This window comes from Stegodyphus dumicola, chromosome 7 (genome assembly GCF_044657685.1).
Source record: "Stegodyphus dumicola isolate Sdum_Otavi_A_Nest chromosome 7, ASM4465768v1".
Taxonomy (NCBI): Eukaryota; Metazoa; Arthropoda; class Arachnida; order Araneae; family Eresidae; genus Stegodyphus; species Stegodyphus dumicola.
Window position 1 is genome coordinate 91279268 of NC_140774.1, and position 26527 is coordinate 91305794.

General features: G+C 34.7%; 1 protein-coding gene and 1 long non-coding RNA gene across 3 annotated transcripts in view; one reads left to right on the forward strand and one right to left on the reverse strand.

Annotated features, from left to right (window-relative positions):
- LOC118203846 (methionyl-tRNA formyltransferase, mitochondrial) overlaps positions 1 to 2910 on the forward strand; it is a 51489-nt gene extending 48579 nt beyond the window's left edge. For both annotated transcript variants that reach the window (XM_035376149.2, XM_035376140.2), the window contains one exon: positions 2769 to 2910. In XM_035376149.2, coding sequence (XP_035232040.1) covers positions 2769 to 2903 — 135 coding nt within the window. In that variant the 3' untranslated portion in view covers positions 2904 to 2910. The remainder of the gene's footprint in view (positions 1 to 2768) is intronic.
- Positions 35 to 26346, reverse strand: LOC146996264 (uncharacterized). Its single transcript, XR_015042157.1, has 3 exons — positions 26176 to 26346; positions 17489 to 17620; positions 35 to 179 (listed from the first exon to the last, which is right to left on the reverse strand). It is a non-coding gene; the product is annotated as an uncharacterized LOC146996264 (long non-coding RNA).
- Positions 26347 to 26527: the final 181 nt, after the last annotated feature.

Here is a 26527-nt window from a genome sequence, read left to right on the forward strand (position 1 = left end):
TTTATTCATTACTCCATGCTAGACTTTGCTCCACTGTTCGAGGTCCACCACAGTAGAATCCTTTCTCCTATTTCTTACACTGAAGAAGTATTCCTTTGTTCCAAATGTAGCTCTACAGCCTTCGTAATTGCAGCCACTAACTCAAGTATAGTAAGTGTGGACGAAAAGCCAAACAAAATCTAGAACAAAAGGGAAGAGACTATTATTAAATGAAGGTATGAATAATAACAGCAACCGTTACCACAGCCTTTGCATGCAGTAGTAATGCCAAACAGCAGTTACTCATCAGACTGTAGAAAAGGGGGAAGAAAAGCCAACTGTGAAAAGGACAGCAGGAAGAGTAGTAGCAGCAAAAACCAAAAAAGCCACAGGCTTTACAAATTCCCACTATTTATAAGCTGGTACAGTTAAATCAAAAGTTAAGCATCTCAGCCAATGAAAATTTCTGCAGTGGAAGAATAACCAAACATAATATTCCTCTTATCTCTTATCAGACAAATTTAAACTGAAATGAGTTCTTGTCTGATGAAATTGCTTAGTCATGTTACAACAAACCTGTTTGCAGAAAAAAAAAATGTCGCCAAAAGAAATAGGTGAAATCTCTTAGCTCTTTTCATAAAGTAGTAACAATTCTGAAGACTTAAATTTAATGTGACATATAAAGGACTGTCGGATGAAAATGAGACAGATAGAAAAAAAGTAAGTAAACTGTTCATTATTTCAAAAGTAAGCCCCATAACTGTTAATACATTTATTTCACTTCCACTGTGAGACAGGGTGGTCAGTACCATAATGGAAAAATGTTTTTGGTTGTCTACAGAATCGTGATTGTACCCAGGTATGCACCTCTTTATCCGAAGCAAATTGATAGCCATGTCTTTCTTCAGGGCTCCAAAAATACAGAAATCTTAATGGGAGAAATCGGACTGTATGGAGGATGGATTAGCACTTCCTAGCAAAACTTTTGAAATGTAGCCTTAACAACCATGGCAACATGGAGGCGGGCATTATCCTGCAACAGATTGATTCCATCTGCCAACATTTCTGGATGTTTGGACTTGATGGTGCACTTCAATTTTTGCAAAGTTTTCACGCACTGCTGTGCATAAATTTTGGTGCCATGTTCGAGAAAGTCATTGAGTATTCGGTCCTTGCAGTAAAAGAGAGAGAGCTGGCATGTACAGCTTTGGATTTTGTTTGATTGGGGGTTAATCCATTTGCTTCCATTGTTGGCTTTGACACTTGATTTTCAGCTCAAAATGATAACACCATATTTTATCTTCCATACCAATATGAGACAGGAAATGATATTCTTCATTGTGATACCATTCCGATTGCTACAGTGATGTTAACATTCTGTCCAACTTCTGCTCCTCCATCAGGCTGTGGGGAAGCCACTGTGCACAGATTTTCTGGAACTTCAGATGCTCTGTCAGGATGGTGTAGGTGGTACCATGACTAGTACCTAGTATGAGCTGAATGTCTTCCATCATATGCTGTCAGTCTTCCCTGATGGCAGCATCCACCGCAGCAATGACAGAGGAGTTAATGACACAATGAGCCTCTCCTGGTCTTTCAAATTACACTTGACCATCTCGATATTGTTTATTTGATTCAAACGCATGCATACATGACATACTGTATTGGCCATACACAGCAGACATTCGGGCATGAATTTCACTTCCTAACATTCCTTCCACAATAAAAAAATGCATTATAGCATGCTGTTCCTCTTTCCCTGTCTCCATAGTGAGAGCAGATGCACACGTGACTTGCTGACTTCACTTTGTGCACATCTAATAGACAAATAACAGAACAGTGAGCATTTGCAGTAAAAGAAAAAGAGAGCTGGCATGTACAACTTTGGATTTTTTTCCTGCTTCCCAAAAGAGGGCTCTTCTATACACAAACCTACCTGCATTACTAAACTGCCTGGTTTTCATTTGACTGCCCCTCATAGGTAAGAGGTGCACACCAATTTAAAAAGTAATCAAAATTCAACCTTGATTTATATATATTTCAAGAAACAAGTTTTGTATTTTATCTTGGTTGTGATTATTATAAAAAATAAGTTTGTTTTTTCACTCAAATAATATTCAATCTAGATGAAATGTTTCTTATTATTACAGGTTTTAAGTTTCTCTTTAACATTATTATAACTTTTCTATGAAGTAAGCTTCTGATTGATGCAGTGGAGTAGCGAGCATAACTGGTGCCCGGGGCAAAATACCTTTTTGGCGGCCCCTCTTCCCTGAAAAAAAAAAAAAAAAAAAAAAAAAAAACCACAGTGATATGATAAAAATCTTGTTTGGAGACCATTTGGCTATCCTCTGCGAGCGGCGCCCTGGGCATCATACACCTCCTTGCGCCTCCCTCGCTATGCCACTGGATTGATGTGTAACATAATTTTAATTTTTCTAATGCTTATAATTTTAGGATTGAAGTATATTTGTTGTGATGAGTGTAATTTATTTTATTAATCTATTTTCCTTCTAGTTTTATTAAGTTTGAGGAAAAAGGTTTTTTAAGTACATGGAACTGGGCCGTTAAAAAAAGGCACAATTTTGTAGTTATATTTTGTAGTGTTTTCATAAAAAGCAATGAAACATTATTTGGAATTTTTTATTTTATAATTCTGAATAGAAAACCTTTTAGTATGTTATTTTTCTCATCTTAAATTCCAAGAGAAGAACCAATAATTTATTTTTTAATTTAAAGAAAATTATTTTATAATAAGATGTTAAAAAATATAAAAATTTGTTTTTTAGGATGGATGGTTTGGAATAACAGTTGTGAAAATACCAAAAAGAGGCAAAATCACAGCTCTTGATTTTTACAATGGCTTTATGAGCAAGGAAATTCCGAAAAATTGTTACTTCTTTCTGAATAAAAATCCTTCTTGACTTTGTACCATTTAGATTGTGATTTCTTGGATTTTATTCTCATGAACCTAATTTTCACAATATTGTATACAAGAAATTAGTAAGCAAGCTTTCTCTGCTATTATATTTTGTTAGTTGTTCAGCTTACCATTTTTTAATTTTTCCTGGTGTCTTAACTAATTGGATCTTACTTTGAAAATGTGAACAAATGTTGTTATTGAGATTCCAGCACAATTTTTCCAGTTGGAACTGTGCATAGCATGCCATTGTTGCTGTGAGATGGCTGTCAGATGTATAATTAGAGTTAGACTCTTAGAAGTTTAAATGAATATCAGATACACCTAAAGCAGGGATGGGCAAACTACGGCCCATCGGAAAGTTCTATCCGGCCCGCGGATAGAATTTTAATTTGCCGGTCCAAGGCAAATTAAAAGAAATATATATTTATATATTATATATCTATCTCCACTTTGTTTAAATATTTTTTTCTTCCTTTTTTTCGAAGGGCTGATGATCTTTTTACTTTTTTCTATTTTTATTCTACAAAACATAAATCGATGGAAATAGCAAGCACAGACATCTTTCAATCGGTAAAGTGTTAAAAGCGGAAGTTCTTTGTCAGTTATAGCTGTAGATTGGAGCCAACAACCTCCAGCCAGTGGCTTTTTCTTTTGGTGCGACTTCTAATATTATTGATTGCGTATGGAAAGATTGCAGATATACAGCATCATTGTGAATAGTGGTAAAATTGTTAAAAGTAAAGCGTAGCTAGTGCTTGTTTGGTTTATTCATAAAATATATCAACCCCAAAATGGCTGCTAAAAAACCTAAAGTTTATTTAGAGTACCGTGCTTTTAATGATGAATGTGGACCTGAAAATATTTTTTTACAGTTGTAAAATATAAACCAGTGTGTCTCATTTGCAGTGAAGCTGTAGCTGTCCTGTCTTCAAAGAATAAACATTTCTCGTCATTTCACATCTAAGCATAAGAATTCCAATTACGAAGCAATGTCCGAATGTGGAAGAAAACAAAATGCAGAAAGTCTTTGTAAAAAATTATCAGGCCGACAATTTTTTTTCAAGAAGGTAAACAGTATCCAAGAAGCATCTAAACAAGTTACATTGTAGCAAACAATATTGCTAAAAATAATTAAGCTCTCAGTGATGGGGAGTTCGTTAAACAGCGCATGCTCCAAGTTTGTGATTTTTTGTGTATAAATAAGATAAGTAATTTTGAGACTATAAGCTTATCTCAAAAAACAGTGACTTCTAGAATCGAAGACATTTATACAAATTTGACATCACAATTAGAGTCAAAGATTAGCCAGTTTAAATTTTGCTCCATAGCTATGGATGAAAGCACTGATATAAATGATACTGTTCAAATAGTATTATTTATAAGAGGTGTTGATGAGAACTTTGAAATTACCGTTGAACTGGCGTGCATGCGTTCTTTAGAAGAAACTACAACGGGGAGGGATATTTTTCGTGTATTTCAGGAAGGGCTTTGAACTTTGAAGTGCCTATAACAAATATATGTAATATTACGACCGATGGAGCACCAAATATCACAGGAAAAAATCTGGATTTCTTGGACTTTTTAATCAAAACTATCCAGGGAACAATGTCGTTTTTCTACATTGTGTTATACATCAAGATGCTCTATGTGAATCTGCATTGATTATGAAACCCATGCTTCATGCAGTCATGAAACTTGTAAATACTATTCGATCTCGTGGACTTACTCACAGGCAATTTCAAGATTTTCTTCCGTCCGTGCAATCTGAATACTCTGATGTACTGTATTACACGAAAATAAGGTGGCTTAGAGAAGGATGTGTTTTCGAGCGAGTTTGGCAGCTGAAAGAAAGAAACAGTGTTCTGCGGGGTGCGAAGTGTTAGAAGATACAGAATGGCTTTTGGACTTTGCATTTGTCACAGATCTTTGTCATATGAGCAACTTGAATGTCAAGATCCAAGGGGAAAATCAATTTATCGACGATATCCGTGCCCATCTCAAAACTTTTAAATTAAAACTTACAACTGTTTGCTGGGCAGCTAACTAAGAACGACTTGTCTCATTTCCTGAGGTTAAATTCAGTGAAGAGAAGCTTAACAGATATGAAGATGGCATGAAAATAACTGCATTTTGAGTTCGAACGCAGATTTCAAGATTTCTGTGCCATTCAAACAGAATGGAATATTTTTACCATGCCTTTTAACATAAATTGTGAAGAAGTGAAGTCAGATTTGCAGATTGAATTAATTGAGTTGCAATCTAATAATCATCCCAAGCAGTTGTTTCTAAATGTGCCAAACTTAGATTTTACAAATCATTATCGAAAGTAAGTTTCCCAAATTTAATATTTCACCCCCAGAAAATCAGTGTTACATTTGCTTCATCTTATATATGTGAAAAAGTGTTTTCAACTCTCAACCTTAAAAAGAATTATTTCAGAAGTAGACTGACAGATGAGCATTTAGCCTCGTTCCTTAGAATTAGTACCTCTAACTTCAAACCTTAATATAAGGAACTTTTAAAAATGAAATCGCAATTTCATTCATCTCATTAACACATTTAATTTTTAATACTTGTATATTGTTTTTAAAATTTTAGAAAAATTTATCTTGGCCCGCCAAACTTTTTTTTAAAATAGATTTTTCGCCAGCGACAGAAAAGTTTGCCCATCCCTGACCTAAAGCATGGAATTTTTTTCTCCCCTCTCCTTGTGCTGAATTTAAAATGTCCGTATATTTAAAGACTGCAATAAATGTGAAAACATCAGCACAATTTACAGCTGGCAATTTGCAGTCATATAAGACTTTAATTTTTAACTTATAATTTTATTTTGGTGTTAAAAATTGTGATCTGAAACTTACTACTAGATATATATCAAAATGCTTTAGAAAAGATTAAGTAACATATATACAGATTTCAATATTGAAATAATTATGTAAAAGTACTGAGTTTCATACACAAGAAATTCTCACAAAAACTCTCAAATCGCATTTATTGTTCTAATGCTCTTTTTTGTTTGTTTTGCTTTAGTATAAGGTGTTTTACTAAATGGCTCTGTCATAATTTTCAACACGTTTTATGTACACACATACATATGGTTTCCAGCATACCATAGTTTATAAATATATTGCACTAGTCTTAAAAAAATACTTCACAAACACCTCAATACATTCAAATCACATACTATACGATATCGAAAGCCTTTGTAACCCAAGGTTAAACAGAAGGGCTAGTTCATTCCTTTGAGAGACTCCTCGCCGACGCGACCCTCATAGTGAAAGTTAACTAGAAGTAATATGAGGTCACTGTTCAAGGAAATTCAAGGAATATTCAAGGAAATTCAAGATTTTAAGAGCTCATACTTAAGTGTTCACAAAAACGATCAATCCCACAAAAAGTCAAACTCAGGCACACTATACACATTCAAAGTCTTGCTCGTTTTTCATGGCTCACCAATATGGGAAACAACATCCTTCCACTCGTATGTCAAAATATCAGGCTTTTTCTGGCCACTGCCATAATCTCCCACACCTTTTCATTGAACTGATTGTGGCTTCTTTCTTTGTGGCATGCGTTATCTTTCCTGGGTTAATATACACCTTGATAGACAAATAGAACAAATTCATTGATTTTTGTGTTACGGATTTGGTATTTAAATAGCTTATGTTAGTTGAATTGTAACTTAAATGATTTTATTTCCCGCGCAGTGCAGCGCGTGACGAATATTAAAAGAAAGCTAAGCCGAAAAATTGAAAATACAAGAGCGCGTGCATGTAACATTTAATAAATATCTCTTTTTGATTTCGAGAAAGTACTAGAAAATTCTCGCGCGCGATTTTAAAGTCTTATAAAAGGAGGAAAACCTCTCAGTTCGTAGTAGTTACTTAGTTTGTTGTTGTTTTAAGAGTTTGTTTAGAAAACTGCTCTTGTAGCGAATTCGCGGATTAGCTTTCTCTAGCTGTTTTGAGTTAAGTTCTCTTGAACGTTTGAGTAGTTAAAAGATAACTACTGTGAGATATTGTAATACTGCACGAATATTTTAGGAAATTTAAGCATATTTGTTGTGATAATAATAAATTTTATTCATTTATCATCGGAGAGCATTCATTTCGTAACGAACCCGTACGCACGCAACAATAGAATCCTGTCTTCGAAGTTTATGTATCTATTCTTTCGTCAAAAGCAAATTGTCCTTTGGGAAAGCATGAAATACAATATCTCTTCTTTCGTATTTCTATAAGTGTTACGGCACGTTGCTAAAGCACATGAATCCATATCACATAAAGGATACTTTAAATACAGTATTTAAAAGGAAAACTGACTAAAACTATATATTTATATACACAAATTATTTAAAATATTTGCATTTTTAGAAAACAAATATGTACGATTAAAATTAAGTTGGGATATGCGACCTCCAGAAAATCGTCTCACAACTGAATGAAACTACAGTTTTAAAAGCGCGAAATCAAAGCGAAATGAATGCACAAGTCCGATGATAAATGAATAAAATTTATTATTATCACAACAAATATGCTTAAATTTCCTAAAATATTCGTGCAGTATTACAGTATCTCACAGTAGTTATCTTTTAACTACTCAAACGTTCAAGAGAACTTAACTCAAAACAGCTAGAGAAAGCTAATTCGCGAATTCGCTACAAGAGCAGTTTTCTAAACAAACTCTTAAAACAACAACAAACTAAGTAACTACTACGAACTGAGAGGTTTTCCTCCTTTTATAAGATTTTAAAATCGCGCGCGAGAATTTTCTAGTACTTTCTCGAAATCAAAAAGAGATATTTATTAAATGTTACATGCACGCGCTCTTGTATTTTCAATTTTTCGGCTTAGCTTTCTTTTAATATTCGTCACGCGCTGCACTGCGCGGGAAATAAAATCATTAAATTTACAATTCAACTAACATAAGCTATTTAAATACCAAATCCGTAACACAGACATGTCAGATTACTTCCAGTTAACCCCCTCCATAAGGCTGGCGTCGGCGAGTAGTCGAAGAAAGGAATGACCTAACCCGAACCTTATCCCTGGGAAGTGTCGGCCTATAAGAGGTTCATTCGTGAAATGTTGCCGAAGTAACTGTGCGACGCATGTGAGGTGGGGCTCAGCCCTGCATAAAAATCGTAGTATCTAAAATGCCACGTTACTGCAGTCCATGTATTACGAAACATTTTAACATTGATTCTAAGCGTGTTGCAATCACAGTGGTCCAGCTGTCGACTGCTATTCAGAGAAAAATGGTTCATTCCACACCAAATGGTGTGGAATGACTAAACGGTGTGGAATGACTGCTATGCAATCGAATGCAATGGAACTAGGTAGATAACATGAGGGATTTCTTTGGCCCAAATCAATTAAAAGCGTTTTAATCAGTATCTTCATGTTTTAGGGCCGAATTCAGGTTCAACAATTACAAATTAGCGATCTGTAAGAATACGATTTCCAGATTGTACGCACTTGTGCAAGTGATTTGCGATCTCACATTTTCTAATCGCTAATTCGTGGTTTTCACGGACGAATTTCTCCCTTACACGGATGGCGCACTCGACTTTTATCGAATTTAACGCTTTTAAATGGTAATTTGCTTACTTCAAAGTTTCTTAAGGGTATACAACATATTAAATCCGTGTAACAAAAGGTTGAGTTAGATTTCGACCCATATTTTTTTTAACAATATTGCTTGCATACAGCGCCATTTCTCCCTGGTGGTGAGGTTTCGAACTTTCTTTTTTTTTGCGGAAAATAAATTCCCATGACCTCCTTTACACGGTTACCAAGTTTGATAACAGTTGATCCAGTAGTTTTCCTTTTATGACCGTTTTAAAGTGGAACTTTAATTATAACCACCCTGTATATTATTAAATTCTAATTTTAAGCTATGCGTTATAATATCATGCGTAAGATTTTCTCTTTTATGGAAAAAATAAATAATCGAAGCAAATATACTTAGGATAATGGACCAAAACTGAAAAAAAATTGCCCTCCCTCCGAAAATAAAATATTGAAACTTCGACCTTGAATTTATTGGATTATTGAAATATTCAATTTGACTTATCTTCAAAGACCTACTTCCGATAAGAATTCCGTCAAAAATTCCGATTTACTGAAGCTGAAGTAAAAGGTTTAGTATATATTCACTGTATGTTAATAAAGTAATCAGAGTGTAACAAAAATAGATTATAGAATTTACGCTGATCCAACTTTTTGTCTGAATGCACAACATGTAATGGAAGAGAAGGCTTGTAGAGATCTGTTTTTGACATGCCTCTAAAAGTAGATGTCATACTCTTGTCTCTTCAATGTCAAAAAACTTTCCTTTGAGAGGCAACTTTAGTTTTTTGGGGAAAAAAATCGCAAAAAGACAAATTTGAAGAACATGCAGGACGATTGAGTACACATACTTATTTTCGGAATACAAGCGGTTCTCCGATTGGTTATTGAATAATGAAAAGATGCATTGTCATGCAATACAAAACATTTGGAATACGTTTTCTGACTCAATAACGTAAGATTAAAAGTCATCTGCTTAATTCACAGCCATTTACAAGTCAACTACTCGGGCAATTGCAGAATCGTTTTGATTTTGAGCATGTAAGACAAACCTAATATCACTGGATTTAAGTACTTCTTTAATCTTCCGAGAACATGCCTTCTTTAGCTTATATTCCAAAGAATATTATCCCGCGAACGGGCTGGCTGCATGGGTGTTTTCATGGTTTTCCCCATGTGTGACGTGTATATGAGCCAGTTTCCTTTAGAAAGTTCTCCATGAAAGCATCCCTCCCCCCTTAGGCAGATAGCCGTAGTGTGCTTTACCATAATTAAATACACCACCACGCCACCAAGAATATTAAGTGAATACAATTATTGCAAAAGAAATTAAATATTCATTTGCACTACGGCTTGGTAGTTTACTAACGAGTTAACAAAAATTATGCTTTTTGTGTCTAAGAATGCAACAATATTTTAAATATTTACAAATAAAATATTAAATTGGAGATTTAATTGGAGCCTCACCAGTTGCCTAGCATTTGAAGATTGTTAAATACTAATTGTTTGTTGCGAAGTCTAACCCAGGCTTTGCATGGTTGGTTTTTGTAGTTTTCTAGGTTCTCTTTACAAAGGTCTTCTATGAAAGCATCTTTACCAAATAGCTCCCATGTTCTTTTTATGATCAAATAACCAACTAACCTAGTTTAAGCGCATTTCCAAGTGAAGTTACTAGCAAAACCCGAATACTCATTAAAAATCATGTAGCTTGCCAATCGGGAGTAACATGAAAGATACGGCGCCAATAATTGAATTGCTGTTACGGTACGCTGTTCCTAAACTTAGTCATTCCTTAATTAAATATAATTGATTTGTAACTTCTACTAGAGCTGACGGTAAGAATTGAAGTGCAAATAAATAATATCGTGTGCAATCTTGATTAATATAAAATTAGAAATATTTGCATTCAGAAAGTTTTTGGAAATATATGCAATTACTTTATAAGAAGGATTTATTAATAACCGTAATAATTACTTATTATATTACTGATGATTAGAATTCAGTTCTTGACAATTACATTCTAAATTAGAATTTTAAGGATGTAATGAAAATACGCTATGCGTAAAAATACATTTTAGGATAAAAAATGAGTTGATTTTTTATGTTTAAAAACTTCTTAAATTCGTTTAATAACCATTGTACCTTCGTTGTTAATTGAATCCAGAATTTGGGTGTCGTTTATATAATTATTCTTACTTGTCCACAGAACCTGCTGACTTATCCACCCATTAAGTAGCTGCAGATCATTTCTACATAACCATTGAACTTCCATTAATTCGGTCTCTAAGAGGGTTGTATGTTTATATCATAATTTGACTTTTATAAAAATGATTATTCTTAATCTTATGTTTCTATAAAAATATACTGTGTTTTAAAAATATGGATGATAGTATCAGTCGCTCCTTCAGCCACTTCATAAGCAACAGCTTGTTTAGAAAGAAATTATGCAGTTAATGTCATAAAATATTTTCGTAAAATTCAAATAAACATCAAACGAAAGTTCTCAGTTTTAGACAAAATAGCAGACGATGAAACGATAAAAGAAGTATAGCAGACGATAAAACGATAAAAGAAGTTAAAGTATAGCAGACGATAAAACGTCGAGGATAAACGATAAACATTTACTCTTACAAATGTTTTTTTTTTTTTTTTTTTTTTTTAGGAAGAAAGAGGAAATTTAAAAAAAAATAGTTAAAAATTTTGAATAATATCATCTATAATTTAAAAAATAATAGCTTTTCATATAGTATTAATAAATATTTATTACGTATCATTGAGGGAAAAATTTCATATAATTAATTCTCCGTAAAATTTTACTTGAAATTTAAGGTTAAAAATAGCTGTGGCAATTCACTGTAACAAAAATCCATAAACCACATTTGGCGTTTTTATCGCTCAAAAAAAAGATGCCAAATTTCAAAACGCGAAAACATGTAAATTCGTGTATATCTTAGAAAATTTGAATAAAAAAGTCTAATTTTTTGCAGGTATGCTTATAATACACATGCTTCAAGATGATGGTAAAACTTTTATAGGTTATAATTCAAAATGTTTTTCGAAAAATTCATAAAAATTATTTAAAAATAGAAATTTAAAAAATACAACACAAAAAATGGGTAAATTTTATTTGGAATGAACCTAAATTTCGAAATGTGAAAGAAAAAATAATAGAAGTTTAATAAAAAAAAAAGAGATATTAATAAATATTTGCCAAATTCAATTAACATTGAGAAGCTAAAATTTTGAGAGCTAATATTTTAAAAACTACTGGTACGATTTTTACAAAACTTGGTATTCTGGCATTATTTGAGTCGTAGAATCTAAATATGGAAAAAATTGGTATGTTATTTTGGAAAAAGGTCCGATTTTGTGTCAAAATACCTATGTTAGAATAGTGCTATATATAAATCTGATATATATCCTATGTCGCGCTTTCGAGACAGGAAAAACGCAGTTTGAATTTTGTCAATCATCGGTCCAGTAAAACAGGAGGAGATATAGCCCTGTCCTTTTTTTTTTTTTTTTTTTTTTTTTTTTTTTTTTTTTTAAAGCAGTGTACATATACATTTAACGCATTGCTGTTTTGATCACCCAACTCCTGATCTGAAGTGTCTGCTCCTTCTACTGTGGTACCAACGCAATTATTTTCGTTTTGATAACATAAAAGAAAGCTATGTTTTTTCTTACACTTCTTGCACAAGTAATTAGAACGGCAATTTCTCACACTGTGCAAATTAAAACAACAAAAACATAAATTCTGTTTTTTAAAAAAATCGACCCTTTCTGAAATTTAGGACAATTAAAAAACTTGTGACTGCTCAAATTACATAACCTACACGAATTCTGTATATGTTTTTCATTTCCATTAGAAACGACAGTAGTAACTCTATGTGTAACTTTTTTTGTATTAGTCACACTCTTTGAAGCATTGAGAGTTCCTGCATGATCTTTAAGAAATTCTATAACATCTGTTAAATTAGGCAAATTCTCTTTCTCTAATTTTTTTTTACCAATATATTTTGGTGTTGGGATCTAATTTTTGCCCTAAACTGTATGCAAATACACTTGAAGAAAATCCTTCAACACTCTGATTTAAAACTTCTAATGATCTCACGCATTCATTTGTAATGTCAATTAAGTTTAATATTGCTGACGCAAACTCAATTTGCATAGGGCGGTGATTAGAGAACCTTTCTTCTAGTAATGAAAAGGCTAATTTATAATTAGAGTCAGCTATGGATATTGACCGCACAATACGATATGCATCTCCTCTTAGCGCAGATTTTAAGTACTGTAATTTGACTGCATCTGTTAAATTAGGATTTGAATCAATACTGGCTAAAAAGATATCTTTAAATGAAAGCCACTCATGTAAGTTACCCGAAAACGCTGGCAAACTAATTTTGGGTAATTTAACATTGTTCTCAGTATTCATGCAAACCGAAGGCTCCGATTTATTTTCTTTGGAAAGTTTAACTAATTTACGATTTAATTCGACTTCTACATCTAAGGGAATATCGTCAATCTCTTCTCTCTCTTTTACATAAGCATCAATACTTTCTTCCGTACATAACCCGAACAAAGAATCGAAATTGGAATTTATCTCTGTCTCAAGCACTTTAAATTTATTCTTCAGTCCTTCCAAGTCACTTCTTTGGACATTTTCGTCCGCAACCTTTTGTTTTAACTTTGTTAACTGTGTTTTCAATGTATGTTTTTTCGCTAATATCTCCTTTAGTGACATTTTAATTAGCAAAAGTCAATAAACAAATAAAGAGCTTCAAAATGTACAATGAGTTTCAAAAAGGGGGAGGGTACTTACCCTTTTGGGTTGATCTTTACAATATGGTAACTGGTAGTTTGGCGACATTTTGGAGGCGATAAAGGTTACTACCTGGCACTTTGGTAATAATGTGAGCAGTACTCAGTTCCGATTACGCATTATTTTGTGTGAGGGAAATGAGAGATCATGGGATATGTCATGTGATATTAATGGACGAATTACGGTTCTTTAATCGGAAAAGGGGGGGAAATCGGGAAAAAATCTGGAAATTTTGTATTTGGCTTTATTCTGTGTTGTGTGAAACAGTGTTCGTGAATTTTTGGATCCCATGGCCGTAACTAAAGTGAATTCGAAATGGGTATTTATGTATGTATTAATTTAATGTATGTGCTCATTTATATTTTAAGTAGTGTTTTTGAATTTAATTATATTTTAATTAAATGATAGTTATTTTGTGAATTTTATGTTTGTAGAAATTTGGTATACGTTTTAGTTGAAGTAAACGTGCATGGAAATAATTTAAATATCTGACATTAAGTATTTGTAATGGTTGCGGTATGAATTCGTTGGTGACGTGTATAATGTAATAGATGATTTAGAGGTAAAAGTTTTTGGATATTTTATTTATTTTATATGTGGAAATGTTCATTACTTTTTCGCGATCAGGTAATTTATATATGTTCTTTTTACCGGGTTTAAAGATTGAGAAAATTGTCATGTATTTTCGTGAAATTTTTCTAATTTATGAGAAAAAAGCAGTGTACATGGATATAGTGAAGAGTGTGCGCAATGCCATTTTTTGTGCAATTCTGGGATGTTTTTTTTAAGTAAAAATAAGTCGACGTGTACATGGTTTAGTGATATTTTAATTAAATGATAGTTATTTTGTGAATTTTATGTTTGTAGGAATTTGGTACACGTTTAAGTTGAAGTAAACGTGCATGGAAATAATTTAAATATTTGATACTAAGTATTTGTAATGCTTGCGGTATGAATTCGTTGGTGACGTGTATAATGTAATAGATGATTTAGAGGTAAAAGTTTTTGGATATTTTATTTATTTTATATGTGGAAATGTTCATTACTTTTTCGCGATCAGGTAATTTATATATGTTCCCAAAAAAAACCCCATTGACTTTTGGTTTGGATTTGCTTCGAGCTGGTTGTCTTTCACGCATCCGGATTCTTGGTAAGCATTTTCAAGCTTTGTTCTTAGCGATTGTTTTCTTTTGATGAAAAATGCCTTACTTCGAGTTACGTTAAGGATCTCGTAAAGTTTAGGTTTTGTTATGGATTTAGATTTTCTTAGAAATAGGGATTTAATTCATGATATTATTGATAATGGCACTCCGGAAGATAAGTATAAGTTATGGATTAACTTAAATACGCATAGTAATCAAATTCTAAATGGAAAGGTTACTGTTGCTCCTGATATTCTTGATGAAATTTGTAAACTCACTGAAGTCCTTAACTTAGGCATGAAAATGTTCAAAAACCTTGATGAACTTAATGAAAATTTTCCCATTGATAATGAATCTTCTGTTAGTAAGCCTAGTACTAGTAAACCAACTGATTCTCAAAATATGCAAAGCATAATAATACCTCCCGATAATATTCAGAAGGCTACTGCTGATACTTATATGCGGAAAACAGAAAGAGGAATGAATTATATAAACAGAAAGAGGAATGGATCTATCCCAAAAAAACCCACAAACGCAATCTTAGCGAAGATAGCAATCATTCAACCACATCTGTTAAAAATAAATATTCTGCTCTCCCTAACGAAGACGATATGGATGTTCAAGTCATCAGTTCTCAGAATTCTCAAGATAGCGAAGGATTCGTTAAACCCAGAAAAACCGCTAATAGAATACCTCCTATAATCATTTCGGACGTAAACGATTGGAAAAAACTCCGCGATGAAATTAAGAAACTAACTTCCCAAATGGAATGCAACTTTAAAGGCACCGATATACACATCAAAGTTAAAAGTTCAGATGATTACAGATTAATCACTAAATTCTTAGATGATAAAACTATCTCGTATCACACATTTCCTCTGCCAACTGAAAAACCCATACGCGCTGTGATTAAAAAACTCCCAGCACACACTAAAACAGAAGACATCTTTGAAGAGTTAACTGAAAAAGGAATCCCAGTTAAAGCTGTTAAGCAGTTCACCAAGAAAATTAATGGCGAAATTGTCAAAATGCCCACCTTCTTAGTGGAAGTAAAAAGAAGCATCGAAGGGAAAAATATTTATAAAATTACACATATCCTAGATTTAGGAATTAAAGTTGTTAGCTTCAAAACTACGCCAGGTCCGACACAGTGTCACAACTGTCAAAGGTACGGTCATAGTAAAATGCACTGCAAGCATAAAACGCGCTGCCTAAAATGTGGCCAAAATCATGCTACGTATACTTGTACTAAAGATAAAAATCTACCTGGTACCTGTGCCCTTTGCGGAGGTCCGCATATAAGTTCTTATCGTGGGTGTGAAATGCACCCTGATAATATAAAAGAGAAGATAGCCCAGCAGAAATCAAGAGAAGAAAATCGTAATACCAGAAGAAATAACCCACCCCCACCTCCAAGGGACTAAAAAAATTTTCCGCCGCTTCCTACTCAAAATCAAACCCAAAATGTTGAAAATAATAACAACGAAAATAATACAAGTCAAACCAATCGGAACACAGAAAGCTCAGGAGAAGCACAAAACTCCGCCCCCGGATTCATATTATGGCTAAAAAACTTATTCAACCAAGGCAAATTACTTTTCCAAAAATTTATGACAGCAAAATCACTAATTGACAAAATCCAAATCGGATTTGAAGCATTTGAACTCTTAAGCAATATGAACTATGAATTCTAATCCTTATATTAATGTTACTAGTTATCATATCACTGCCTCGAGTAGTTTAAATGTCGCATATTTTAACGCAAATGGTATAAAAAATAAAAATACCGAGATACTTAATTACATTAATCGTCATGATATTGATATTTTTCTCGCTAACGAAACTCATCTCAGAGCATGTGACAAATTTAAAATACAAGGATTTAGAACTTATCGTTCTGACCGCTCTCATAATAGAGGAGGCGGGACTTTGATTCTTGTTAAAAATTATCTTCGCTCCACTCCATTTAGCCTCAGCGGCAATACCAGCATCGAACACACAGCTATCATTGTGCACTCTCGTACCAACGAACCAGTGGTTTTTATCTCTGCCTACAATCCACCAAGGAACACCATCAGTGGTCACGATCTCATCAGCTTTAGCAACATCGCTTTTCCGGTTGTCATAACCGGCGACCTTAATGCCAAACATAATTCATGGAACTCAAGAATCAGGAACACTAATGGTAACATACTCTATAATTTCGCACTAAATAACGATCTCAGAATTTATGGCCCTACTGACCCTACCCGTTACCACCATACAGGTACAGCTGATGTTCTTGACATTGTCATTACGAAAAATATTCTTCAAATTCCATATCTTAAAGTGAATAATGAAATGAGTTCAGATCACCTTCCAGTCAATTTCACATTTTATGGATATGAAAGGTCACTCCCTCTCAAAAGCATCACTAACTGGACTAAATTTAAGGAAATCCTTGAAACACTACCTGCACATCCGGTTTTAGCTGATATTTCACACATCGAAGAACAAATCACTAAAATCAACAGAAGAATTAACACTGCTATTATCAATTCTACTACTTTTAAAGAATATCAGAAGCCCAAATTACCTGACTACTTAATTGATAAAATTAAAGACAAAAATAGGACTGCCAAGCAATGGAGAAGGACGGCTGATCCTACTATTAAAAACGAATTAAATAGAAAAATCCGTGAAATTCAAGAAGCTATCTCTGAATATAGGTCAAATTCTTGGGATGATCTCCTTGATTCCATGGACTTTAACCCAGGAACTGTCTGGAAAATTGCAAAAACACTCCGTAAAAATCAAGACTATAATATTAGTCCTATTGACACTAATTATGGCATCGCCTACTCTGAAAAAGATATTGCAGAAGCTTTTGCCGCCCATCTGGAAAATACTTTTACTAACAACAATTATTACAATGAGGAAATAGAAGAGGATGTTTATAATTTTAATATTCCCCTCTCGGACCGTATTGGTAATGAGCATATTAATCCCACCTGTCTTATTTATATTATACTGTTTTCTTTATATGGTGTACTTGTACTGCTTTTATACTTACCAGTAGCTTCAATGTTGTTTTACTGCTTATCTATTCTTCGGCACCAAAATCTTCACACTTCTCTGTCCATGTATTAACACATTCCTTTCCAGGATTATTCACCAGCTCGACTGCTTTCTGGCTTTGTTTATTCTAAAAGAAAAAATGAGTTCAGGCTCAATTTTTAAAAAAAAAGGAAAAAATATTAAAAAGAAAAAAAATTTAAAAATAATAAAATATTATGTAATAATAAAAAAAAAAATAACAAAACAATCTTAAAATTAAAAATTATAAAGTAAAGTTCGATACTCTTTATTTTTGGCTAACTGTATTGTGAATCGAAACGTCTAATATGATCTACAAGGGGTAGTGCCTCAGGCACAGGCACCCTGGTGTCTCAAACACCGCTCCACTGGAAGGTGATGAAATTTATGACATAATCAAAAATCTAAAAATCAGAAAAGCTCCGGGTTTCGACGGGATTTCAAATAAAATTCTAAAAATTCTGCCTAAAAGCTACATTGTCCTAACAACTAATATCATAAATGCGTGTCTCAGGTTAAACTATTTTCCACAGCAGTGGAAACATGCAAATATTATTACTTTCCTTAAACCGGGGGAAAACCAAGAGAGTTTAACTCATACCGTCCAATTAGTCTGCTTCCTGGGCTGGGCAAAGTTTTCGAAAGGGTCATACAAAGAAGACTTATAAAGCACCTTCAAGATAAAAATATCATAAATAGTGAACAATTCGGCTTCAGAACTGGACACAGTACTGTTCATCAACTGCTTAATGTAACAGAATATATCGCTGGTTCATTCGTTAAAAAGAATACAATTGCAAGTTGTTTTTTGGACTTAGAAAAAGCATTTGACAAGGTGTGGCATGATGGTTTAATTTACAAGCTACACCTTGCTCATCTGCCAATTAACTTCATTAAACTTCTAAAAAGTTATCTGAGAAACCGTACCTTTCAAGTAAAAATTAACAACACTTATTCTACGAAGAAATATATCAAAAGCGGAATTCCACAAGGAAGTGTTCTTGGACCCAGTCTTTTTTGCATTTATACAAATGACATGCCCGTCCCACATAATTCAAAAATAGTTAAGTTTGCTGATGATACAGCGATATTGACCAGATCAATGAAACCACAACTTGCTGTTGATAAGCTTGAAATTGCAGTGAATCACGTTGTGCATTACCTTAAATCATGGAGACTCAGCATTAATCCCTCTAAAAGCAACATTCTACTTTTTCGCCGACATCGAAAATTCACCCCAGTTGAAGTGAACATTAAAATTAATAATCAAGAAGTTCCTGTGGTTAACAGCACTAAATATTTAGGTATCTATTTTGATTCACAATTGCTCTTTAAAGAACATTCCGAATATGCACTCAGAAAAGCGACTGTCGCAAAAATTGCTCTTCAACCCTTGATTGGCAGAAAATCCAAGTTAAATGTGAGAATTAAAAAGAAAATATATATTACACTTATTCGTCCGATACTTCTGTACGCTATCCCTGTTTGGGCCACCGTTTATAAAACCTACAGAAGAAGACTACAAATTTTTCAAAATAAAATTCTACGCGATATCATCAATGCGCCGTGGTTTGTCAGAAACTTACAGATTCATAAAGAATTGAAGATCCGGCCCGTTCCTGATGAGATACTCACTACAAGCCACAATTTCTTTCAAAAAATAGCTAGCTAATTAATTATGATCCTTCCCTGGAATGTGCTGCAAAAAGGCCCAGAAGCATCTTCCATAATGTGAAGTGGTGGATTGTAAATAGTGTATATAAACAATTTTATTATATGAGACTACAATATCCCACAGCATCGGACTTTGGATTAAAGCTCACTTATTCTTCGTATTTTCAACTACCTCAGATGAACATTGCGAGATCCTAATGGATAATGGCATTGCTCTTTGGTAGCTTTTTATATTTTTCATGTTCAATTTGTTTTCTACTACTTATGATTGACTTTGCGACACCCAAATGGGTAATGGCTTAGCTCATAGGTATCTGCTTTTGTGTACATATTGTGTATATAGAGAAATTCACCACTTCGCGTTTTGAGAATAACAGCTACAGAGTACAAGACTAAAAACACTGTCTGTTGGTTGATCAAGTGTTCTCTTGCTGTTTTATTGTGTACACATTTAATTTACTATGCTTTACAATTATTGTGTGTCTTCAAGTGTGAATTCTTCATTTTTACTTTATTATTTGACTGTGCTTACCTGCAAGTACTGATTTCTTTTTCCACCGGAGTGTGAACTTTCAAGAAACATTGGCCGAGGTCAGTTTACGGGAGGGTGACTCCTGTCGTAACTGCAGCCGACCTACGACGTTTCAAGCCACACCCACTGGGTAGAACTCATTGCAATTCAGCCTAGCAAGTGCCATTTGATTTAAATTATGAAATTCAAAGTATTAGTGATTTAATTATGATTCTTCATCACTAGTTTACTACATAACTTAATATATTTTCATATTTTGTTGCCAGCTCTAACAGTTTCCCAGATGCACTTCTAAATTCTAAATTTCATTGTGTACTCATGTACTATTCTAGCTCCGCCTATAGAGGCGCGGCGGTTACCGCCTTATTCTCATTTTTCCAAGCCTTAGGGCAATACCATGACAGGCAGTTAAAGCAGTGGGCTGCTAAATGCTGTCTAAATCAGATGACTGAACTGAACTGAACTGAACTATATATGTTCTTTACCGGGTTTAAAGATTGAGAAAATTGTCATGTATTTTCGTGAAATTTTTCTAATTTATGAGAAAAAAGCAGTGTACATGGATATAGTGAAGAGTGTGCGCAATGCCATTTTTTGTGCAATTCTGGGATGTTTTTTTTAAGTAAAAATAAGTTGACGTGTACATGGTTTAGTGATATTTTAATTAAATGATAGTTATTTTGTGAATTTTATGTTTGTAGGAATTTGGTACACGTTTAAGTTGAAGTAAACGTGCATGGAAATAATTTAAATATTTGATACTAAGTATTTGTAATGCTTGCGGTATGAATTCGTCGGTGACGTGTATAATGTAATAGATGATTTAGAGGTAAAAGTTTTTGGATATTTTATTTATTTTATATGTGGAAATGTTCATATTTGGAAAGAGTAAATACTTTTTCGCGATCAGGTAATTTCATAAATGTTCTTTTTACCGGGTTTAAAGATTGAGAAAATTGTCATGTATTTTCGTGAAATTTTTCTAATTTATGAGAAAAAAGCAGTGTACATGGATATAGTGAAGAGTGTGCGCAATGCCATTTTTGTGCAATTCTGGGATGTTTTTTTAAGTAAAAATAAGTCGGCGTGTACATGGTTTATGTGTATGTGTTATTTTGAAAAACGCGTAAGGAGTATGGTATTGTGCCCTTTTCCCCAATTTTGCAGTGAATATTTGTCATGATTAAGCAGTTTTGTTAGATAAAATTTCTAGCATAAGTGTAATTCGGCTAGTAGATTGTTGGAAGAAGTGTTCAGTAGATAAAAAGAAAAGAAACATGTCTTTTATTTCGTGAAGACAAAATGGCGGCGGGAAAAAAATAGAGGGTTGCTGTAGGGGAGTTGGTCGCCAAATTTTCGCCAAAAAAACGCCAAGTTACCATAATGTAAAGATCAACCCCCTTTTGTTTCTACAGAACTTCAATCTTTAAGTATCCTATGTAATTCTTTATTTAACAAAACCGAAAGTAATATCACATTCTCATAAACTTCATTCGTTGCTCCGGCTCGACGGATCAAAAAACTTGAATTGACTTATTCTATTTCCCGTCGATAGCTATATATCACAATAAAATAACACCACACAGATTACAGAAAATAACACACTCTAACTTTCAATACATTTATTTTCCATAGCGACACTCTGGCGCTAGGTTTCTTTCTTACATCGTAACATATGATTCGCAACTTCGAATGCACAGCAAAAGTCAAGTTTCTCACAGAATATATTTCAGCGCCAATTCTGGTGGCGCATGCGCTATTAGACAAGATTCTCCTCTGTCGCCAAGTGTTTCTACACACACACACACACAAACAGATCGTATTTTATTCTCGAGTGTCAAGGTGTAGAAACATCTTTTTATTCGACTTCTGATAAAGATCGGGTGGGGGGAGAAAGAGAAGGGTGAAAGGAGTGTGGGAGGCGGATGAAAGAGAGTGAGGTCCGCACTAGCGGCGGCGAGAAAAGAGGGGTGTCAAGTTCAGTGTCGTTATAAAATGTAGCTGCGGGTGGTAAAACCGCAGAGTCAGTTTTGAGTGAATGAGTCAATTAAGGTTGTGATTCTTGTGTGGGAAGGATGTCACAAAGGTAACGATGTTTTCCTCTGGGACGCGGGGAGTGTCTGAGAGTGCTAATAAGGCTATTACTGTGGGTTTGTACAGAATAAAAGAAGTTGACCGCTAATAGTTTAATATACTCTTGAATAAGTTCGATTCGAAGGTCTCTGTGAATATAGATGTTGGGAATATACCAAGGAGCATTGATAATTTCTCGTAGAATTTTATTTTGTAGAATTTGTAATTCTTTAATATTGGTTTTAGCTGCATGTCCCCAGATCGGTGCTGCATAAAGAAGAGCTGAGCGCAGTATGGAGCGATAAAGAATTAATTTGTTTGTAGTAGATAAGTTGCTTTTTCTACCAAGAAGAGGTCGCATAGTAGCTGTGGTGATTTTAAATTTTTGTACTACGGACTGGAAATGGGTTCTGAAGGTAAGTTTTTGGTCAAGGGTGACTCCAAGGTATTTGGTTTCATTAATCCAGTCTATTTCTTCATTAAATATTTCAGGGGGTGGAGGATAGTATTTCATGTTTCCTTTACGGAAAATTATTGCCTTAGTTTTATCAGTGTTAATTTTAATCCTCCAGAGGGTAAGCCATTTTTCCAGTTTTATGAGATAGCTTTGGAGTTGGTTTCTTATGGCGATAACAGTGCAGGCTTTAGTAAGTATGGCGTTGTCATCGGCAAAGAGTGCAAGATGAACAGAAGGGTCTTTAGGGATATCTTGTGTATAAATATTAAAAAGGTACGGCGAAAGTGCCGACCCCTGTGGGACACCAGCATTGATTACTCTGTTGGTAGAGTAAGCAGTACTGATTTTGATTCTGAATGTTCTTTGCTGAGAAAAGAGGCTATTAAACGAATAAAATGATCTGGAAAATTGAGAGTGATTAGTTTGTAAATAAGTCCTGGATGCCATACCCTGTCAAAAGCTTTCGCGATATCGAGAAATATAGCACCGGTCGGAAGCTTGCAATTGTAGCCTTCAGTGATAATGTTGATAACTAAGAAGTTGGTGGCAAGTGCTATGATGATTACGAAAACCGAATTGTTCTTCTGGGAGAAAATTCATGGAAGGGTGAATTTTTTGGATGTGGAAAAGTAGGATTTTCTCAGTAACTTTAGACAGGTGGCTAAGTAAACTGATAGGGCGATAGTTCTGCGGGAGAGTTGGATTTTGTTGCGGTTTAGCAAAAACAATTATTATAGCTTGCTTCCATGAGTTAGGAAAATGAGCGAATTTGATAATGTTGTTAATTATTTTGGTTAGGCAGGTAAGAGCGTTGATCGGAAGATGCTTCAGTGCTTTGGTCGAGATGCCATCGTGCCCTGGGGCTTTCTTCGTTTGTAAGGCGCTGATGGTGTTGGCAACGATGGTTGGGGTAGTCAGGAAAGTGCAGTTGTACGGAGCAGGGGTGTTAAGGAAGTTATTGACCACCTGGTTGACCCGTTCAATATGGTTATTGTCGTACGGAGTGGGATTAAGAGTGAATGTATCTTCCATATAGTCCGCAAAAGATTTAGCTTTATCTTCTTCTGTATATGAAGTTCCACTAGGTCCATGGATAGGTGGAATAGGTTTATAAGGTTTCTTGAATTTGCGGGAAATGTCAAATAGGGAATTGTCCTCTATAGCTAGGTTATTTAGGAAATTGTTCCATTTTTGGTTTTTGAAGTTCTTGATTCTTCTGTTGATTTCTTTTTGCATAGAGTTTAGTTCGTGTTTGAGTTGTGGATCCCTGGTGGTTTGCCATCTTTTACGGATCCGGTTTTTCTCTTTAATCCTATTTCTTATATCGGCAGGCAGGGAAAGGAAAGGCTTGTTCACATAAAAAGTATTGGTGGCTTCCTTTAAAGCAGAATTGATGCTGCTGGTAAATTTAGAGACTTCGTGTTCTAAATCTTCTGTATTGTTGATGCATGGGTTACCTTGTATGGAGTTATTCAGAATTTCAGAGTATTTGATCCAATTTGTAACTCCTATACTTCTGTCAAGTGAGGGGAGGTATTTATTAATGGGGGATTTCAAATACAATGGGGTTGCGGTCGGAAGACAGGGCTGAAATTACAGAGATATTGCATCTGTTAGTAATGTTATTTGAGATGAAGAAGTCAATTGTGGTGGCGCTATTGTACCCGTAATGGGTGCGCTCGTCTGGAGCATGAATGTTATAATTATTTGATTGAATGAGCTTAAATATGTCATTTCCTTTTTCGTTAGCAGGTCCTCGGTTCCAACAGGGGTGTTTGGCGATGAAGTCCCCTCCGACAATGGTAGAAGTATTAGAATTAAGGAGGTGAATCAATTCTTGTGCGCTGGGTTCTTATTTGGTGGGATGTATATATTCGAAATTTTGAATTTTTTATGTTCTATTACAATTTCTATTGTGTTACTTTCGAAAGTGGTACTGGAATTAGGAATTTGAGCGTGTTATATGCTCCTTTTAACAAATGTGATGATGCCACCGCCTCTTCCTGTCTCACGATCCGTACGGTAGGTGTTATAATTAGCATAAAATACTTTGAATGCTGGTTTAAGGTGAGTCTCTTGTATGAGTATTACGTCAGGTTCAATTTCAATAATGAGGTTCGATAATTCATCTTTTTTATGGTAAAGACCGTTAGCGTTCCAAGAGAGGATTTTTATGTTGCATCTGTTCTTGAATTTATTAGCATTAAAGATGATTTCCTATTTTTTCAATGATTTCGACTACTGCGATTATTTTATCAAGAGGTGATTTCTTGGTTTTAATGTTTTTGCGTCCTTGTATCACTATTTTCCAGATTGTTATTAGCGTAGAGAAGTCAAAGAGGTCTGACAGGGAGGACTCTGCGGTGCTGGTATTTTCTTCTGTTAGAATTTCGTTTTGAATGGAGGTTTGAGCGATATTTTCGTTACTGTTTGATGTCAGCGGAGGAAAGTCTTGTTTTCTGTTAGTCCAGGGATTGGTTGCTGGTGGAGGACTGGGTTGGAACTGAACTTGTTTGTTTTTTGGTCTGGCTGGGCAATTTGAAAAGTTGCCTGGGTGAGGACCTTTGCAGTGATCACATATGGCTGGCTGGTCGCGACTACAGGTGCATTCTATAGGTTTGTGATTGCCTCCGCAACGGACACAAACCCAGTCTCTGGTGCAGAGCAGGGAACTGTGAAAAAATCCCTGGCATCTATAGCATTGTGGAGGGCCAGGTTTCTTGCGTAATGATTCTATTTTTACGTTCATATAACCTATGCTTTTGATTTTGAATACTTTCTTATTTTCTTCTTATTTTGGTATATGTACTAAGAAAAGCGGCATTGGTTTGTTTTCTTTTCTGTTTCTTAATAGTGTAATAAAGTTAACCTTAAATCCTTTGTCAAGAAGTTCTTGAGTGATGGTTTGGGGATCTGTGGTGATGGGTAAGCCTCTTATTATGACTTTTAAAACTTTATCTTCGGGCAGTAAGTAGGTGTGGGCTTTAAGCTTAGTTTCTTCGACTATTTTGCGAATGAATCGATGTGAGTCAGAGTCTGCAGGCTGTATTTCAAGGCGGCGTCCTTTTAAGGTGCCAGTTATCTCTTTTCCGGTTTGCTTGTTTAAGTTTTTTAAGAATTCATCCGCTTTTGGTACGTCATCTACGACAATAATTGGTACGACATAATAATACAATTGGTACGACATCTGCTTGTTTTGGGGCTGGAGTTTGGTTTTCTATTTGCGGGAATGGTGTCACTTTTGTTTGGTTGGTCTTTTGGGGTGGTAGTGAGCTGAGTGGCTGATTCATCTTCGTTGTCCAAATGCATGTCGTCTATTTGGTTCTCTAATTGTTTATATCGATTGCTGGTTTTGAGGGAAGGCTCCTCATCGGAGTCAGAATCCGTTTGTCTATGGCGCAATTTTCTTTTTCTTTGAAACCACTAGTGGATTGAAGTATGTCGCAGAAGTTTTTAATCTCTTCAAATTGCTTAGCGAGCTTTTCGTTAGAGGTTTGTAATTCGTTTATTTTTGCATTGGCCATCTCGTTTTCCTGCACACGCAGTTGATTAATGGCTTTAACAAGGAGAAAGTTTAGTTCTTTTTGATCACTAGCGGACAAAATCACATTTGTGTCGTTACGGATATCTTGGATATCTTCCACCAAGGATCTGGTAGTTTCGACGTCATTGGATAAAGTAATTTTGTGACTTAATATTTGGAGAACGTTGGGTTCATCATTGAGATGTCTCATGTGAGGATTTTCTGAGTTTGGAGGTGAATTTTCCATGTTTATGTTATTATTAGTTACAGTTATGTTTGTTGTGTCATATTGATTAATCATGTGAGGCAAATAAGTTGGAAAAAGGCCTAACTAGAGGCCGTACCCGAAGGTACCCTTATCAGCACGGTGAATAAAGAAAATCAGAAGAAAGAATAAAATACGACCTGTTTTATCCAGCGAAGGGTGCAGCAGTGGAGTTAAGGCGACGCTTTTGCGAGGCGAAAGCCAAAGAAGAAACAACCCAGAGCCCGTGAGGCGAGGTCGATGAACTCGGTACAGTAGCGGGGGTGGTAGCAACGCAAGGAAACGGAGAGCGAAGCGGTAAGACGTCTATCTCGAACGCTGTCCCACCTCGGAATGTGTTTCTCAGCTAATACAAAACATCTGCATTAACTTGCTGATAAACCGTTTTCCCCCCTTTTTAGCCAGCACTCTTTTTCCCTTGGAATTAAGAAAAAAGGCTGTTTAATCGTAGTTAAAAACTCTTGAAGGGTCATTAATGATCATGTCGAGTTC